Consider the following 17372-nt stretch of genomic DNA (forward strand, 5'->3'; position numbering starts at 1 on the left):
GGCTATCCAAGGCAGCCTATTTCACTTTTCTGTCAGAATTCTTAACTTTTTATATTAATTTTGTATGGGTATATCACAAGAAGAAAAGGGTGAGGTGGATTTTCTGTTTACATATGTAACACACCCTTATTATAAAAAATTACAATACAGAAAGGTATAAAGAAGAAATCAAGAACCCCTTAATGTACCAACCACATTTTGGCAAACAGCCTTCCAGATAGTTAGACATAATTAAACACAAGATTAGATACACATAATTTTAATATGAAGGATTCAATCACGCTGTTCTGCAATGTTTTCTCCCTACTTAATAAAACTAAGTGTACTTCTTTTTATCCAAATTTTCCAAAGTATGGATGTAGTATGTAATTTGTTAATCTCAAAGGCCACAGGGGCCAGCCCGCTGGCGCAGCGGTTAAGTGCACACGTTCCACGTCGGCGGCCCGCAGTTCCCCAGTTCGGATCCCATGTGCGGACATGGCACCACTTGGCAAGCCATGCTGTGGCAGGCGTCCCACATATAAAGTAGAGGAAGATGGGCACAGATGTTAGCTCAGGGCCAGTCTTCCTCAGCAAAAAGAGGAGGATTGGCAGCAATTAGCTCAGAGCTAATTTTCCTCAAAAAAAAAAAAAAAAAAAAAAAAAAAAAAAAACCACAAAAAAACACCCACAAATATGCTCATTTTACCTTTAATAGTGCCATTCTGTAAGAAAGGTCTGATTATTAAAACGTTTTCCTTCACGTTGAGCCAAAAACTTTCCCCTGGAGCTTATTCCTGGCTCTAGATCTACCCTGAGACACCACAAGTTTCTTTTGAATTCTTTTTCATTTATCAGGCTACCAGCATTCAAAAGTTATGCAATTATTTTTTTAAAATTGTGTTAAAATACACACAACATAAAACTGACCACCTGAACCACTTTTAAGTGTACAGTTCAGTGGCATTAAGTCCATTGACCTTGTGTGCAACTATCACCACCATTCATCTCTACACAGTGACAGTTTCTTATATTGCTCTATATGAGACATTAGTTATTTTTATTAAATTCCAAAAGCTATGAAAATTCAAAAAAGGGCAATCACCTCCAATTGGAGTACTAAAAAGGCAGGGAATGTTTCTAAAGTCTAGTAAAGTTTCAGGGAGAAATGGTAGTATTTAATACTGTGACGTTGTGGCAGGAATTGTACAAGGCATGTTCACAAGTCATTTCAAGGGAATGACCATTCCTAAAGATTCAACTGCCAGCAAAGAGGGAAAAACAGGAGGCAAGGGAACAGTGAGGAGGCTATTTCAACAGTCCAGCAAGTGGTAATGAGAACCTGACCAGAAAATGAGAGAGTAGAGTAGAAACAGGAAGTTGGGTATGTACGTTTGTATTTGTAAGATGAGTACAGACTGGAGAAATGAGATAGACAACACAAAATCTGATACTCAAACTAGACCTATAGACCTAGAGGCAAGGCGAGTAGACAATGGTGGAGAAATCTTGAGTTTTCAAATCTAGCGAGCTGGGAAAGCATTGGAGCAATATAGAAAACAGGAAAGGCAGGAGGAAAGGGGAGTAAAGAGACAGGGAAAAGAAGAAAAGTTTGATTTTGTTGAGTTTGAGATACCAGGGGGACAACCAGATAAAAAGCAGGCAGTTGAAAATGATAACGTGCAGACAAGTACTAAAGGCACACTTGGGAATAAACAGAACAGGGATGCCAACTGCATTCATGAAGTATATAAATATGAAATGATATTACATCTCATTTATCTAATCTCCCCCAAAATGACTAAACACTTACCATTTGCCACACCTGCATGATATTGTCTTCTGATACAGAACAAATCACCCAAGGTTCATTGGGATTCCAGGAGAAATCAGATATCTTGGCAGTGTGACCACCATGAATAAACTGAAAGAGAGGAAAACAAAGATATGAAAAGCAGACAGAGGACAATAAGTTACAGGCTATTTCAATACTGCTTAGCGTTTGTAACTTACCAACAACTCTGGTGGCCCATCTTCTGCATCTTCTGGGGACTGTTCCTCTCCAATTTTACTAGCACAAGAAGATTTTTAAAAGTTAAAACAGAGTTATGCTGAGTAACTAATTTTGGAAAGTAAAAATAAAGAAAATAACTCCACAGAGTAACTAATACAAGACTTACCTTAAATCCCAGACATTCAGCCTGCGATCAGTACCACTGGAAGCCAAAATCGTCTCATTGTGAGGTGACCACTGAACCTACACATAAGAATGAAGGAAACAGAAAGCCATAAATTAGAAAACTGAGGGGAAAAAATACCTAAAATTGTATGTAATTTAAAAAATTTGTAAATAAATGGGAAGAAAAAGTATTTCAGACGTAATTAAAACTGACAGCTAAGTAAGATAATTTCCTGTATGAAAATAACCCACGACTAGACCTAGGCTATCAGCTTTTGTTCTAGTTCATCTTGTATTTTTGGGATCTCATCTTATCTGTTCTTATTGTCTAATTCTGGCCTCTAGGCAAATGTTATCCAATTCTGACCTAAGAAGTGAAGTACAGAACACAAACACACACAAATTATTTTCCCAAGTACTTATTATGAATTCAGTATCACACGTAAGACTGATTAAAAATGACTCCTTCCAACAATGATTTTATAAAAGTTACCTCTACACATGCAACAGTCACATACTGTTACACTGTTTGGTAAGAAAGTCCTAGCTTCACAGTACAGATAAGCGAGCATTAGCGACCAGTATTTAGGGAAGAATCTGGATACCCTCCACGCAAGAACACCATTACAAGAAAGGACAAAGATAGAGTGAAAACAAAATGTTTGTTGGAGTAGGGTGAAGAGTAGAAAATGAGGTTAAAAAACTAAATGCATATGAGTATGGCTCAAGAGCCCAGTTCAAATGCCACATTCGTACACAAAAATTAATTTTGACTACCCTTAGGTTCTTAACACTTGACAAAACAATTTTTTATTATACTGATTCTAAATGGGCCTTTCCTCACTATAAAATTTTAGGCACTTCGATAGCAAAGACTATAATGTATTCCTCATAGTGCCCTAACAATGAGCTTTGAACACAGTATAACAATTACTTCTTGAATTGAGTCTGAGGGCTTTGTATGTTAAGAAAGGAACTTAAACTGATCAAGCAGAAAACATGGAGCCAGTACTTGAGGCATGAACTGTGAAATCAACAGACATGGCAAGTTATAAAGGATGAAGGAAGAGACAAGTGGCAGGAACAAGGCTGATAAAATAATCAGGCACTAGTTTTCTTAATACCTTAAGAATGTAAGCAGCCAATGACCATTTTGAGAAAGTAAAGAAATAACGGAGAAAAAGTAATCCCAATTCCTAGAGAGATTAGCATAGGCATACAAAAGATTTCCATTATTTATAGTAATAAGATAAAGCACAAATGTGCCCACTCACACATCCAGGCTTTCCTTTAAAAAAAATAAAAATAAACAGCAGCATTAATTTCTTACCTGGAATATTTCATCCTTATGTGATTCAAAGGAATGCAACTTCAGTTTCAGATTTCTCAGATCCCACAAGGCAACAGTCTATGTACAAAAAGGAAAGCAAGAACAATCAATTTTTTTAATCAGAAGAAAACACCCATAACTAAAAGATCTCTGCATTCAAAAGAAGCCAGAGAAATTCACTGTTTTCTCTTAAAATAAATCAAACAGACCTTGTCAGCTGATCCTGTGGCAAGAATGAACTCACTATAAGGATTGAAAGAAAGGCAGTTCACTTCAGCTGTGTGAGCATCAACTGAGTGGCTTGGTTTGGAAGTATTGTTTGAACGAGTATCCCAGCTTCAGGAAAAAAAGAAAAAGAGGAAAAAAGCTTGAAAGGAGCAACTAAATATAAATCAGATAATATATGGAGAAAAAAATTAAAAAATGGATTCTACTCACATCATAAGTTTCTGATCATCAGCAACTGACCCAAACAGAGACTCATGGAGCAGATGCCAGGAAACATCTTCTACTACTGCTGTATGCCCTGTAAAGATGGTCTTCGCATCCACAACTTTTCCTTCCTTTGGAACGGCACTGATGTCCCATAGGCAGATGGTCTTAAATGTAAAATTAACTATTATATAAAAGGAAGATTCTCACTCCCCCACACACCCTAGAAAAGAAACCAACTGATAACCAGGCCAGTTTTGCTTCAAAATGGGAAGGATACGCACGTGGTCATCTGAAGCACTAAGTAAGTGCCCACTGAGGTTTGGGTTCCAAGAAAGCCCATAGCCTTCCTTCTGATGTCCTCGGAGACGCAAGTCTGGATTGCACTCTCCAGAAGGGTCTGCAAAGTACCAGACACATCAAGACTATCCAGTTCACTGCCTCTTTGAGACTACTAAGCATAAAGGAATTTTGATCAGGAAGTCTAAAGCTCTGAATATCTAGCAATACAGACCCATTATGACCCAATATGTAATGGTTAAGCTGCACTATCATTCTGTTCTATGTAAAGAAGCATTTTTCCCCACCTAAGGAAGAATGTCCACACATATCAATATAGATCATAAAATGTTAAATTATACAAAAAACTAACAAGCAGCTAAACTCGGACTGAGTGGAACAATGTATTCCCATAGTGACTCATTATTTGTATTTGAATTGAAGAGGGCAGGTACCTGGTTTAGAAGGATGTTTCGTATAGTCAAAAACAAGAACGTCACTGGACGGAGTCTTTGTTGCAATGATGCAAGGATTCTGGGGCATATAACGTGCCCTGTTTACTTCTCCTTCATGGTTGATCTTGATTTCTATTTCAATTTTTCCACTAACGGAGCCAAAACCTCCAAATTCTGTAAATAAGATAAATTGCAAATGAGGACAAAGCAAGAGCTACTCACTCTATATGTCACTCAAACGTATGACCCAGGCAAGGCTTTTTATCGGTGAACTGGTATAATACTACAAGTAATCTAGACATTTGTTAGCACTATAAAGTGCTTTCATACCCCTTATTTCATTTGATTCTTACCACAGCCCTACATAGGAGGGAAGACGGTTATATCTCCTCCAAAAACTTTACACTGGAAACCAAAGCTCAGAGTACCTACATTAATTTGTTCATGATGACACAACTACAGCAGAACCTAAACTGAATCCCTATCTTTCTGACTCCCAGGGAGTTCACTTTCAGCTATACCTACAATGACTCTAGGTAGTTACATAGCTAATAAAAAGTATTATATTACTACCTAAAAGTAGGGAACACGACCAACTCCACTTCAAAAGTAGGTTCTCAATAGGCAGTTTTCAAACCTCATTTAAAGTAACAAAAAAGTGTGCTGAATAAATTAAACCTAAGTTACTATCTTAATGACTATTAAGTACACAGCGTGCTAGGTACTAACCAGTCCCTCTTCCACCATTTATTTGAAGCTCTAGTTTGGAATGACCTCTCCAAAATACCACCACACCCATTCTTCTCCCTACACCATTTCTCTTAGTCAGGTGAGGAAAAACAGAGCTACAACAGCTAGTTCCATTTTCCTGACCTCTCACTTACACTTGCCAACCACAGGCCTTGGTTGAAATAAACCAGGTAGGCAAGGACTAGACAAAAACATTTTCTTATTCACATTTGACTACTGTATGCACTCAGAGGGTTCTCCCAAGTACCATTATAAAATGTATAATATAATTTGTGATTATGTCCATCTTGGCAGAGCAATGTATAAACAAAGGTAGTTAATAATTAGTCCAACACTATAGAAGGTAGCATGATAAGGTACCTAAGTAAGAGCCTTGACCTAACTGACTCTGCCACTTATTGTCTTGGTGATTTGGGGAAGGCGTTCCATTTCTCTGAGCCTCAAATACCTTATCCATAAAGCAAAGTTGTGAGAGTAACTTGTAAACGAAAATGCTGTCAAAGGCATTGTTATACAAGGGTTACACTTCGAAGGACAAAAATCTTTTCTAAAAGCAAGGATGTAGATGGGTAATATGGCTGGCATATTAGATAACTTTCAACTTCAAAATAACTTTTATAAGTTGAAAAGCAAATGTTTTAAACAGGCTAAAAACCTAAAAATAAAAAGTTCAAAATAGTCTCTAAAGGAGGAAAAAACCCCCAAACAACCCACATTAAAGGAATTTCTTCCAGAACTCTAGACCATGAGCATCTACAATGTAAAAAAAGAAGGCACAATATTATACGTGATCTCAAGGAACTTTTGGTCCAAGCACAGGGAGAGAAGCACACAACTATAGACGACTTATGACAAAAAAACCTAACTGCCAGAAATGAGACACCAATAACAAGGGAAGCGCAGCAGCTGGCATGGAGCCCACAGACAGGGGGTAATCGTTACATAATGTGGGTTATTTCGGTATTGAGTATCTACTAAAGCATACACTCCTTAACTGCAGATAAAGTACAGTAATAAGAAGTCAGCTTACAGAATTCACAACTGAGTTTTTATGAAGATGAGTATTTATTTATGGAAAAAATAATTAAAGGTTCAGAAGCTGACATTCAAAAGGCCAAATCTGAAGTAGGAAAGATTGAGGTATCAATGTACCATAAGATGAATGACTACCAAGGTCCAACCGTATTTCTATTTTGCTCGCTTCTCTCCATTTAAACACTATTTAAAAAACTGAGGTATAACAAAACAGTAAAAGTATCCAGCTTGATGAATTTTTACATATGTATACACCAGGGGAAATCACCACCCAGATCAAAATATAGAACATTTCCAGCCCCCCAGAAGGCACCATCATGTCCCTCCCAACCAACATTCCCTCCATAAACTAAGTAACCAGCATTCCAATTTCTACGGAGCCACCGTTTGAGCTCATACACATTTCGGAACTAAGAATAAGTTCTAACATCTTGAGCCAGACATTCAATTATTTCATCACGATTTAATAGTTTATAATTCAGACAAAAGACTAAAGATAGCTTTTTTAAAAAAACATAAAACAATTCCCCCATGTAAGTTGCTAAAAATAAACTTGTTGATATTTGAAGATCTTGGTAACAGAGTCTGAAGTAAAATTTTACATCTAATCTATTTTCAGTGCTTGAAATATAACTACAGCTAGACTGAATCTAATATAAACATACAAATCCTTTAAAATGTCAAAACAGGTCTAAGCCAGTTTTTAGTTCTTTTACTTAGAAAGTTCAATGATCTTTTGAAGCTGTCTGCCACCAATTACCTCAAACCAAGTAGAAGGTCAAGTAGATGGTAATCAATCAATGGCTCAATCTGAGAATTCAGGACATTTTATCTGAGAGCAAGGAAAGACTAGGAAGCCATCTACCTAACAACCACCCCAGAAAGTGAGAGACATCAGGATATATCCACTTCCATCATTGTTGAGATTATATGGAGAGAGCACCCCCGTGCCCCTTTTATTTATTTATTTTTGAGGAAGATTAGCCCTGAGCTAACATCCGCTGCCAATCCTCCTCTTTTTGCTGAGGAAGACTGGTCCTGAGCTAACATCTGTGCCCATCTTCCTCTACTTTATACGTGGGATGCCTGCCATAGTATGGCGTGCCAAGCCCACACCCGGGATCTGAACTGGCGAACCCCGGGCTGCCGAAGAGGAATGTGCTCACTTAACCACTGTGCCACTGGGCTGGCCCCCCTACCCCTTTTAAGCACCAAACCTACCCAGTAATCTGAAGAATATTTGGGAGGGGGAGGTAAAAGGAAGAGGAACAAATGGGAGATACACTGTGTAAACCTAGGGAAAGTTAGAAAACACCTCTGAGTATCAATTTCCTTGTGAAGATTAAACAGGATGACATATAGTTGTACAATATATCATACATATTACTGGTATTTTTAATTATTCCTCTATTATTAAGCATTAGCAAGAGGGATAAAGGTATTATCAGAACATAAAAGCAAACTGGTTTGATGCCACTCAAACAACTTGGTCACCAGAAAAAGTTTTAAGTATATATTTAAAAGATACCATTTCAAAAACCAGTGGAGAAAACGGATTAGTCAGCAAATGGTATTAAAAAAAAAAACTGCTAACCACTTAGAAAAAAGCTTGGATTCCTATTCCATACCTAACACCATAACAAATACCAGAAAATTAAAGCTTTAATGGTCAAAACAAAAATACGAGAAAACAACAGCTAAATATTTGTAAATCTTGAAATGATAAAGGCCTTTCAAAGAATGACACAAAATCTCAAGGACATCAGAGGACAGTTGGACAATTAAAAATTTACAGCTTCTAAATAAGATTTAAGATTATAAGATAAACTGGGAAAAAAATCATCTGCAACCTATTTGTTGGGGATAACTCATACAGAAAGAGATAACCCAAAACAAAAAATGAGCAAAACACATAAATAGGCAGCTAAATGGAGAGGCAGACAAAAGACATATATATATATATATATATATATATATATATTTTTTTTTTTTTTTTGAGGAAGATTAGCCCTGAGCTAACTGCTGCCAATCCTCCTCTTTTTGCTGAGGAAGACTGGCCCTGAGCTAACATCCGCGCCCATCTTCCTCTACTTTATACGTGGGACGCCTACCACAGCATGGCGTGCCAAGTGGTGCCATATCCGCACCCAGGATCCGAACCAGCGAACCCTGGGCCACTGAAGCGGAACATGCGCACTTAACCGCTGTGCCACTGGGCTGGCCCGACAAATATTTTAACGTAAGTTCAACACCACAAATAACTTAAAAAGCAAAGTAAAATAAGATTGTAGTATCAAGTCCAATGTTGGCGAGGGCATGTAGAAACAGACACGCAGATCTGCTGCTGGTGGGATTGTGAATCTTTTTTGAAGGGCAACTTAGCAGTATCAATTGTACTTGAAAATGTTCTTGCCCTCTGATCAGCCCATTTAGGAAATTATTATACAGCAAAACTATGAAAGATGTATGTACAAGAACTGTTTTGTAGCCAAAAGATTGGAAACCACCTAAATGTCAATAAATAAGGAATGGTTAATTGCAGCACAGTAAATAGCCATCAAAAGGAGGCAGATCTCTAAATGCTTACACAGAAAGATATATAAGATACGTCTGGCTGAAAAAGCATATTCCATGCTTTGTCTTCAGTACCAAGAAAAATGCGTGGCATACAATACTTAACATATTTACTGAATGAGTGATTCAGTAAATGGGATAAATCATTCAGAAAACTATTTATCAATTTAATAGTGACCTATAGGGAATGGGTTTATGGGGAGGGGTCATGTTGTTTTATATTTGCTTTGATTTTTTAAAGTAATTTATTACATTACCAATCAGAGTATTTGCTTTGTGCCTAAATAACCAAAAACCTTATTTAAAGACAATTTATCTTCACTTAAAAGGAAACTGAGGCTCAGAGGCTAAATGATTTACCCCAAACCAGACAGCTCGTGAGCGGCACAACAGGGTCTCAAGCCCAGCTCTTCTGACACTTAAGCTCCGCGTTCTTTTTCCTCCATCACTGATGCCTACTCAGAGAATAACTTTCCGGTAACCATATCCTATAGTTACACACTTGGGTCAGCGACACAAAATCATGTTTGCTGACCTTTATCCTAAGACCTTATTTTGCATTCTGCATCATCCTAAGCTAAAAATGGAATGATCAAAAGATTAACTGCCCATTACAATCTTGGCAAATAACTGGAGCCCAAAAGAACTTAGATAAAGGAATGGATTCCGCTAATCAGGAGAAATCTAAGATAAACATTAAACAACCATTTTCTGGAGCACAAATCTCAATAATGAAGGCTCATCTTCCACCTCTTGTTAAGAACTTGAGTTTAAGGACAACAATAAATGAAATTCACTCATTTCTACCTCTTCTGAAAGGGATAAAGTATTTCATGAACAGTCAAACCCTTAGGTTACCTCGTAAAAATAGGACATAATTAAACAGTTCATTTAATTTTTTTTTATATACAGCAAGTGTCATGGTTAAGTCATTTCTACCACTTGAAACCTGGAAAGAGTAATTTAAGCCAGTGCTTCTCAATCTTTTTTTCATTACTGCCCCTCTAAGAAACCTTGTAAGACATTTTTTCTGACCCTCCCCCAGACGAAATTTTAATACCACAGAGAGCCTATGTATGCTGTGTGTATCTGTGCTTTAGACATTCAAAGAGTAAGACTGTAGTCACATACAGCCCGCTCCCCCTAAGGACCACTTTTCACTTCCTTAGGGGGAACATGTCCCATGTTGAGAATGCCTGCAAGCACAGCAATAATACATGGTGGATCTTCGCTTCTTTCAAGTTTAGAAACTCCCCGCCACCAAATTTAGTAAAGAAAGGTTTATAGAAAAGGTACAGAACCAAGCATGTGTTAAGTACGTCTTCTGACATCTAATACCTATAATTCAAATTCAGGCTTTCCAAACCTTAAAATCTTGTTTCTAACTCGAGAGACTATTTTATTAACCTACACAACGTTTTTACGATAATTCAAAGATATCAAAGACATAACCCATACGTCATTCCTTTTTTCATCTTTAAGATTCCTACCTCCTTTCTCACTGTCGTAGTGTGAAGCATCAAACTGAGCATCATCGTTAGGGAGCTGCACACTGGCTATCACAAGGTGGTTTTGTTCATCCGACGTGTGTGTCCCCAAGACAAGTCGATGAATGCTGAAATCTTTCCCTTCTGGCCTGTAACAGAGATATACGGTCACCATTCAAATTAGCAACACTAAGAAAGACTACAAAGTCAGTGATATAAATGTATGCAAAAGGCACTATTACAACCAGGTTTTGAGGAGAAAGTCACTAAGAGTCACATTTTCTGCTTTTTGCTGAGGAAGATTCACCCTAACACCTGTTGCCAATAGTCCTTTTTTTTTTTTTTTTTCCATGAGCCACCACCACAGCATGGCTGGTAACAGACGAGTGGTGCAGGTCTGTGCCTGGGATCTGAAGCTGGGCCGTTGAAGTGGAGCACACCAAACTTAATCATTAGGCCACAGGGGCTGGTCCCACATTTTCTACTTTTAATTAATCTTCCACAGAGCACAGTATAAGGAGAACTATATAGCACTTAATTTTCTAAGTATTTCTTGACTATGCCAAAAATTTATGTTTTAGGGAAAAAGTCTAATGTAATAAAATGTGGATTACTCACTTTTTTACAATGAATTGGAATGAAAGAAAACAATTGTTAGGTATACTAATACTTTAGGTTACTTCATTAGGTTTACTTCACTAAAAAGGAAAGGAAAGGAAATAACATAGGTAAACTAACTGTTCAAACATTTACTCAGCGCTTAATCAATGGACACATTACTCCAAATTCTAGAGAAGTGCAAGATTAAGATGTGATTCCTGTCATCAAAAAACCAGGGGCAACTTGGCAGTCACATAGAAAAATAACTAAAATACAAGTCAACATATCCTTTGAAGACCCTAATAATGCTATGAAGCATTATTCCAGTTTAAAGATGAAGGTACTTGAGGTTTAGGAAAATTAAGCAACTTGCCTAAGATCACACAACTACTAGGTAACAGAACTAGGACTGAAGACCAAATCTGACATTGCATATGAGAAAACACAGCAGAAGAAAAGGCTAGAAAACAGATTGAGACTCTAGCATACTGAATCCCAGCTTAAGGTATTCTGGACTCTATACTGTAGGCAACAAAGGACCATGGAAAATTTCTAAGGGACATAGCATCACTTGAGTTATCTCAGATGGATTAATCTATCAGTGTAAAGCAGCGATTCTTAAAGTGTGGTATCAGGAGCAATAGCGTCAGCATCACCTGGGAAGTTTTACTAGAAATGCATATTCTCAGACCTATTCCAGACCCACCGAATCAGAAACTCAGGGGTGGGCACCTGAGGAGCTTGACAATCTGTTTCACAATCTCTCTAGCTGATTGTGATGCTACACAAGTAGAATTCATTGGGGCTTATAAATGGACTGTCAAGTGACGAAAGGAAAAAACCTAGGAAATGTCAAACCAAAGTCAGCTATGATAGGGAGAAAGCTGGGGTGGGACCTCCATGAAAAGAAAGAATATACTCAGTTTGGAACATGTTACGTTGGGGAAGCCAGGAAGATACTCCAAGGACACCCAGTAGGCACTTGAAAGTTCAACAGAGCTCAGACGTTGGATCTAGAGACACTAATAGGAATTCCTTTTGGGAGAGATTTAACAGCCATCTACAGCCTACATAGAAAAAGGAAAGGAGAAAAGTGGGCTGTCAACAGAAAATCGGACACGGCTGCGCTTAGAAGCTTAACGAACCAAAGGAAGTGAGGGAGGGAAGCTGAGTATCATAGACGTACAATTGTGTTTTGTTTTTAAAAAAGATATGAAAAAACACACAAATAAACAAGAAACTAAACACTTGGCATTAGGGATGCTTGTTTATAAGTAATCCTCATCTCAAAAAAGTTAACACTGTTACATGAGAATACCAAAAAAGGAAAGAAAAAATGCAGGGTATCTGACTAACGTCAAACCTCGCAGAAAGGTTTATTTACCCAGATCTGCTAAAGGAGAAAGCTACGAAGATGACAGCGCAGATTCCAGCCTTGGGGGCTTCAGTCTAATCCACTGCTTTCCAATCACTACATAATCTGGGCCAATAGCTGGGATCCACTGGTCCAATATACATAATTTAGCATGTGACTACAGTAAATCTGGAATCACCATTCAACCATTGCTCATCAAGGACTCTGCCACAGGTTCCTAAAGTGTTTGAACCCTCACTGAACTCCCGACAGAAATGACTCCCTCCACTTATCCTGAACTCAAGTAATTCTGACGATCAGTTGAAGACGGGAACTCTTGGTCGTGATAAAGAAGCTTCCAACCTTACGTCTAGGAATTTATTGCGGTTGTTTAACACCCTTAGGACAGATTTCTTCTTCTTTCTTAAATGCCACTATGCAAGGAGCAGCCTCATTCTTGAATTAATAAAATTTATATGAAATTTCTATTACTGGGGCCTGCCCAGCAGCGCAGCGGTTAAGTGCGCACGTTCCGCTTTGGCGGCCCAGGGTTCGCTAATTCAGATCCTGGGTGCGGACATGGCACTGCTTGGCATGCCATGTCGAGGTAGACGTCCCACATATAAAGTAGAGGAAGATGGGCATGGATGTTAGCTCAGGGCCAGTCTTCCTCAGCAAAGAGAGGAGGATTGGCAGCAGTTAGCTCAGGGCTAATCTTCCTCACCAAAATAAATAAATAAATAAATAAAAAAAATCTGTTACTTGTCGAGCTGAAGAATAGCCTAATAACCATATTTTGCAAATACCTTGACTTCTAAAGATCTGAGTTTTGAAGGGATTTAGTTATTTAGTACACAATTTTTAAATGTTAATCTGAATTGAACAGTGAAGCAATTTTATAATTAAAAAATCCATTATTCCGACAGGCACACTGGTTTTGCTAAAACTTCTATTATCCAAACTCACCTTCATCTTTGCATGGTCACTTCCTCCTGGAAGCCGTTCCTGATATCCCAAGTCGAGGTAATTTTTGTTTCCTCTGATTATTTTATCTGCGCCACTCTTAGACTAATTATTTTTATTGTTATACGCACGAAGTCACAGCAGGGAAGCTGTCTTATGTAAATTTATACATCTAAATTGATACATGGCACCTAGCACACCCTCAATATAACGCAAGGTAAATTAGATAATATTTTCTATTAGAAATAAGCTACCTGTGTGTAAGAAATACACGTGACTGACCTCTAAATAGGCAAACCCCCTTAATCGTAAACCATCCCTCCTTTCAGGTGTGAGTCTAAGCATCTCTCTAAAACTGCTCTGAGCACATCTAACTACAATCACTAGTCTACATCTGCCTTTCCAACTAGACGTGTGTTCCCTGAAGGCGGGTACCACATCTACAGTCGTCTGTGTGTTACCCAGCTACTACCAACGAGATTCGCACGTTTTGTCAAAAGAACTGGATTCACCCTTAGACTTCGTGAAAGCTGACACGGTTTCCATTATTATCCGACAGACTACAGTTATAATACGGTTACTCAATTCAGCATCAGAAAAAGCAGACAAGCTTTCTCTTATCAGGTTAATTACAAAATAATTTCACATTTCGCCTAGAAGAGAACGTCACCAATAGGTTGTTTTGATCGCGTGCCTTCTACGGGTGACTGGCGAGAGGAAAACAGGGAAAATCAAGGAGAAATCGACACTGAGGACACCACAAAGTAACGTTCCGGGGATTCCTGTTACCTGGTCACATCTGGAAGCCACTGCGCAGTCAGGCTGGGCCACTCCAGGGCATGGGTCATCACCAAATCGTAAAGAAAAGGGGTGTTCTTTTTCCATATTTTGTACTCTTCGTTGATCACACGTTCTTCCACTGCGTCATCAAAGGCTGCTAAAAAGTTAAAAACAAATGAAGTTAGCGAACACGAATGGAAACCGAGGGAACCCATCCAAAGCTGCCAGCACGGGTCCCGATTCTGAAATGGCAGCATCTGTCTCAAGCCCCTCGAGGCGGAGGCACCGCCGCGCTCCCCACCTTCGCGGGCCCGGAACTCCGCTCCGGGCATCCGGGCCAGACGCTCCGTTAGCCCTTCGGGCGACGGCCCGGGACTCGGGAGCCCGCTCCCTGCGCGCCAAGTGTGCGGACCCGGCGAGGAGGCCCGAGCACCGGCCCTTGGGGGAGGCAGCGGGGCGGGCAGCCCCGGGAGACGCGGGGGCACCGACAGGGGAGCGCGGGCAGGAACCAAACCCCGCCGGGGCCCCGCCGCCAGCTTCACGCCGCGGCGACGGGCCTCCGCTCCCGAGGAGCTGGCGCGCCGTTAGCCCGGCCCGCGGGGCGGCGACTCCTCACGCCGTCGATGGTGGGGACGGCACTCAGCCCTGTCGGGCCTGCCATCACTGTTAGGCCGTGTCGAGGCCGCGGCGCAAGCCCGGCACCCCCCGCCGTCCTGGGGCGGCCCTGGCACCCTCACCTTCCTTGTCGGCCATGGCGGGCAGGCGAGCCGGGGCAATCCCGGGGTCGAGCGTTGCGGGAGGGGCGGGGAGGCTGCGGGCGCTCGCTCTGCGCGCGCGGCCTCTATTGTTTCCTGCCGCTCCTGAGTGAGGGCCGACTCGCGCACCTTCGCGCCAACACCGGCCAATCGGAGCGCACCGAACAGCGAAGTGGGCGGGGAAGCCGTGATCGCAGCCTATCCCGACGCGCGGAGTCGCTTTCCGCGGGGCCGAGGCGCGCGCTCCGCCCCTGCCCCCACACGGCCCGGAGCCGACTTCCTTCGATTGCGCGCGCGCGGGTCTCGGGGTAGTGCGCCTGCCCGGGGTCACGTGAGCGGTTTAGTCCGCACTCTCTTGGGGGCAGCCATTTTCTTAAAGGCTGTTAAGCTAACGACCCTTTCAAAGTACACAGATACGAAGTCTAGGATGCTTTCAGGTCTAGTTGTCCACTCGGGGTGAGGCGGCGAGAAGAGGCCTCTGTCACTCAAACCTAGAGGTGTCTAATTCAAGTGTCCTCTATTCCTAGGTCCTCCAATTTATTTCCTTAGTCCTTAGAAAAACCATTGTTGAAGCAAGTGCAGAAAATGGGGCCTTCGCCTTTGAAACATGTGTTCCAAGCAGCGGGGCCTAGAACGCAAGCCGCAGGGGATCAAATACGTCGTCCGCGTGAATGGAGTCCTGGTTCTTTAAGGGTGTGTGTCTAGGGGCGGAGTCCAGAGCGGAAGTTGTAAGTCAGGGCCGAAGACAGGCTGATGAAGGGCGGAAGGGGAGTATCCAGTGCCGCAATCATGGCGGAAGAAGGGGAAGATGTTAGAGACTACAATTTGACTGAGGAGCAGAAGGCGATCAAGGCCAAGTATCCTCCAGTCAATCGGAAGTACGAGTGTGAGTAGGTGGCTCGCTTCTCTCATCCCCTCTCCTTGCCCGGGGCTTCCGGCCTCACCTTCTGCTCTGCCCCATAAGGTGCTTCAAGGCACGATCCCATTTCGCCCTGGATTGTAGTCTCTTGTACTTGTCCGGGGGATGCTGATGGAAGAAGCCACCTGGTCTAAGAGTCGGGAAGCTTGGGCTCCCACATTTACAGTCTCTTGAGCTTTTTCCCACATATGCTTAATCACATTTATTTTGTGGGAATTTTACTAGTGTGTTAATTCTAAAGATAGCCATATTTCCAAGTGTTTGCGGGGTTGTCGCCGCCAGGGATCTCCAAGAGTGGGCTAGTTAAGAGTGTGGGTAGGTTAGAGGACTCGGAGAGCTAAGTGGGGAACTTCTAACCTGGTGTTTTGCCTGGATCGTGTTGTTGGGAAAAAACCACAACCTAGTTTTGCCATTTATTAGCTTAGTAACTGGGCAAATCATATAATCTCTCTTTGCATCCCAGTTCCTTTATCTGAGCAATAAATGAGATAATAATTATGAAAGTATAGCGCAGAGTCTGAAGTTCAATATAAACGGTAGACGACTATCCCTAAAGGTTGCTGTGGTTTGGGAAGCACAAATCAGACTCTTATTTCCCCGCTTAAAATCTTTCGTTAATCTCCCGTTATCCTCTGTACAGAGTTCAACTATTTACCATAGCATCCTAGGCTCCGTACTTTGTGGATCCTGCATATCTCCCTAGCTCTCCTTTCTCTCACTTAAAACAATTTTTAAAAATTACTTTTAAGGGTCATATGTATGATTCAAGGTTCAAAAGGTACAACAGGTATGCAGTGAAAAGTCAGTCTTTCAGCTCTGATTCCCCAGCCATCTAGTGTTCCTCTCTAGATCAACCATCCTTACCATTTTCTTATGTGTACATGCACACATGCTATTTCTGTTCTTTTGCTCTTAGAAACAATGCAGCAGGGAGTATACTAGTACAGCCATTGTTTTGCACATGTGCAAGCATATCTGTAGAATAAATTTCCAAAAGTTACACTGCTTTGTCAAAGCATTCGTGCTTTTTTAACTTCAACAATTATTGCCAAATTGCTCTCGGTTGAGATGCCAATTTATACTCTCCGTAGCATTGTATTGTGCCTCTTTCCTCACACTTGTACTAATTTACTGTTGCCATACTTTTTGGTCTTTTCCAGTTTGTTGTGTCTTGTCATACTAATTACATTTTTGTTATTATAAATGGAATTGAATTTTCTTTTTCTGGAAAAGGTTCACCCTAAGTTAGCATCTGTTGCCAATGTCCCTCTTTTTTTTTTTTCTTCCCTAAGTCTCGGTACATAGTTGTATATTCTAGTTGTTAGTTCTATGTGAGCCACTGCCACAGTGTGGCTACTGACAGACAGGTGGTGGAGTTCTGCCACTGGGGACTGAACCCTGGCCACCAAAGTGGAGAGCCCCTAACTTTAACCACTGGGCCTTTAGGGCTGGCTTGGGTTGAACATGTTTTAGTACGTCTGGAGCTGTTTGTATTTTCCCT

The 17372-nt window shown here is 40.8% G+C and overlaps 2 protein-coding genes across 15 annotated transcripts in view; one reads left to right on the forward strand and one right to left on the reverse strand.

Annotated features, from left to right (window-relative positions):
• The window catches only part of RBBP4 (RB binding protein 4, chromatin remodeling factor), a 27227-nt gene extending 11998 nt beyond the window's left edge, over window positions 1–15229 (reverse strand). For 2 of the 3 annotated variants that reach the window (XM_008521857.2, XM_008521856.2), the window contains exons 1-11: window positions 14935–15229; window positions 14207–14354; window positions 10504–10649; window positions 4655–4828; window positions 4205–4320; window positions 3927–4087; window positions 3698–3824; window positions 3489–3566; window positions 2160–2236; window positions 1993–2050; window positions 1793–1903 (exon numbers count right to left, since the gene is read on the reverse strand). In XM_008521857.2, coding sequence (XP_008520079.2) covers window positions 1793–1903; window positions 1993–2050; window positions 2160–2236; window positions 3489–3566; window positions 3698–3824; window positions 3927–4087; window positions 4205–4320; window positions 4655–4828; window positions 10504–10649; window positions 14207–14354; window positions 14935–14950 — 1212 coding nt within the window. In that variant the 5' untranslated portion in view covers window positions 14951–15229. Of the gene's footprint in view, window positions 1–1792; window positions 1904–1992; window positions 2051–2159; window positions 2237–3488; window positions 3567–3697; window positions 3825–3926; window positions 4088–4204; window positions 4321–4654; window positions 4829–10503; window positions 10700–14050; window positions 14355–14934 lie in introns of all 3 variants that reach the window. The other variant, XM_070610381.1, reaches the window with a different exon arrangement.
• Window positions 15230–15620: 391 nt separating this feature from the next.
• Window positions 15621–17372, forward strand: part of ZBTB8OS (zinc finger and BTB domain containing 8 opposite strand) — a 77822-nt gene continuing 76070 nt past the window's right edge. For 9 of the 12 annotated variants that reach the window (XR_011537474.1, XM_070610382.1, XM_070610385.1 and 6 more), the window contains exon 1: window positions 15623–15838. Coding sequence is in view for 9 of the 12 variants with exons in the window: in XM_070610382.1 (XP_070466483.1) it covers window positions 15706–15838 (133 nt within the window). In the remaining 3 variants the exon portion in view is untranslated. Of the gene's footprint in view, window positions 15843–17372 lie in introns of all 12 variants that reach the window. The other 3 variants (XM_070610389.1, XM_070610390.1, XM_070610388.1) reach the window with 3 other exon arrangements.

This window comes from Equus przewalskii, chromosome 2 (genome assembly GCF_037783145.1).
Source record: "Equus przewalskii isolate Varuska chromosome 2, EquPr2, whole genome shotgun sequence".
Taxonomy (NCBI): Eukaryota; Metazoa; Chordata; class Mammalia; order Perissodactyla; family Equidae; genus Equus; species Equus przewalskii.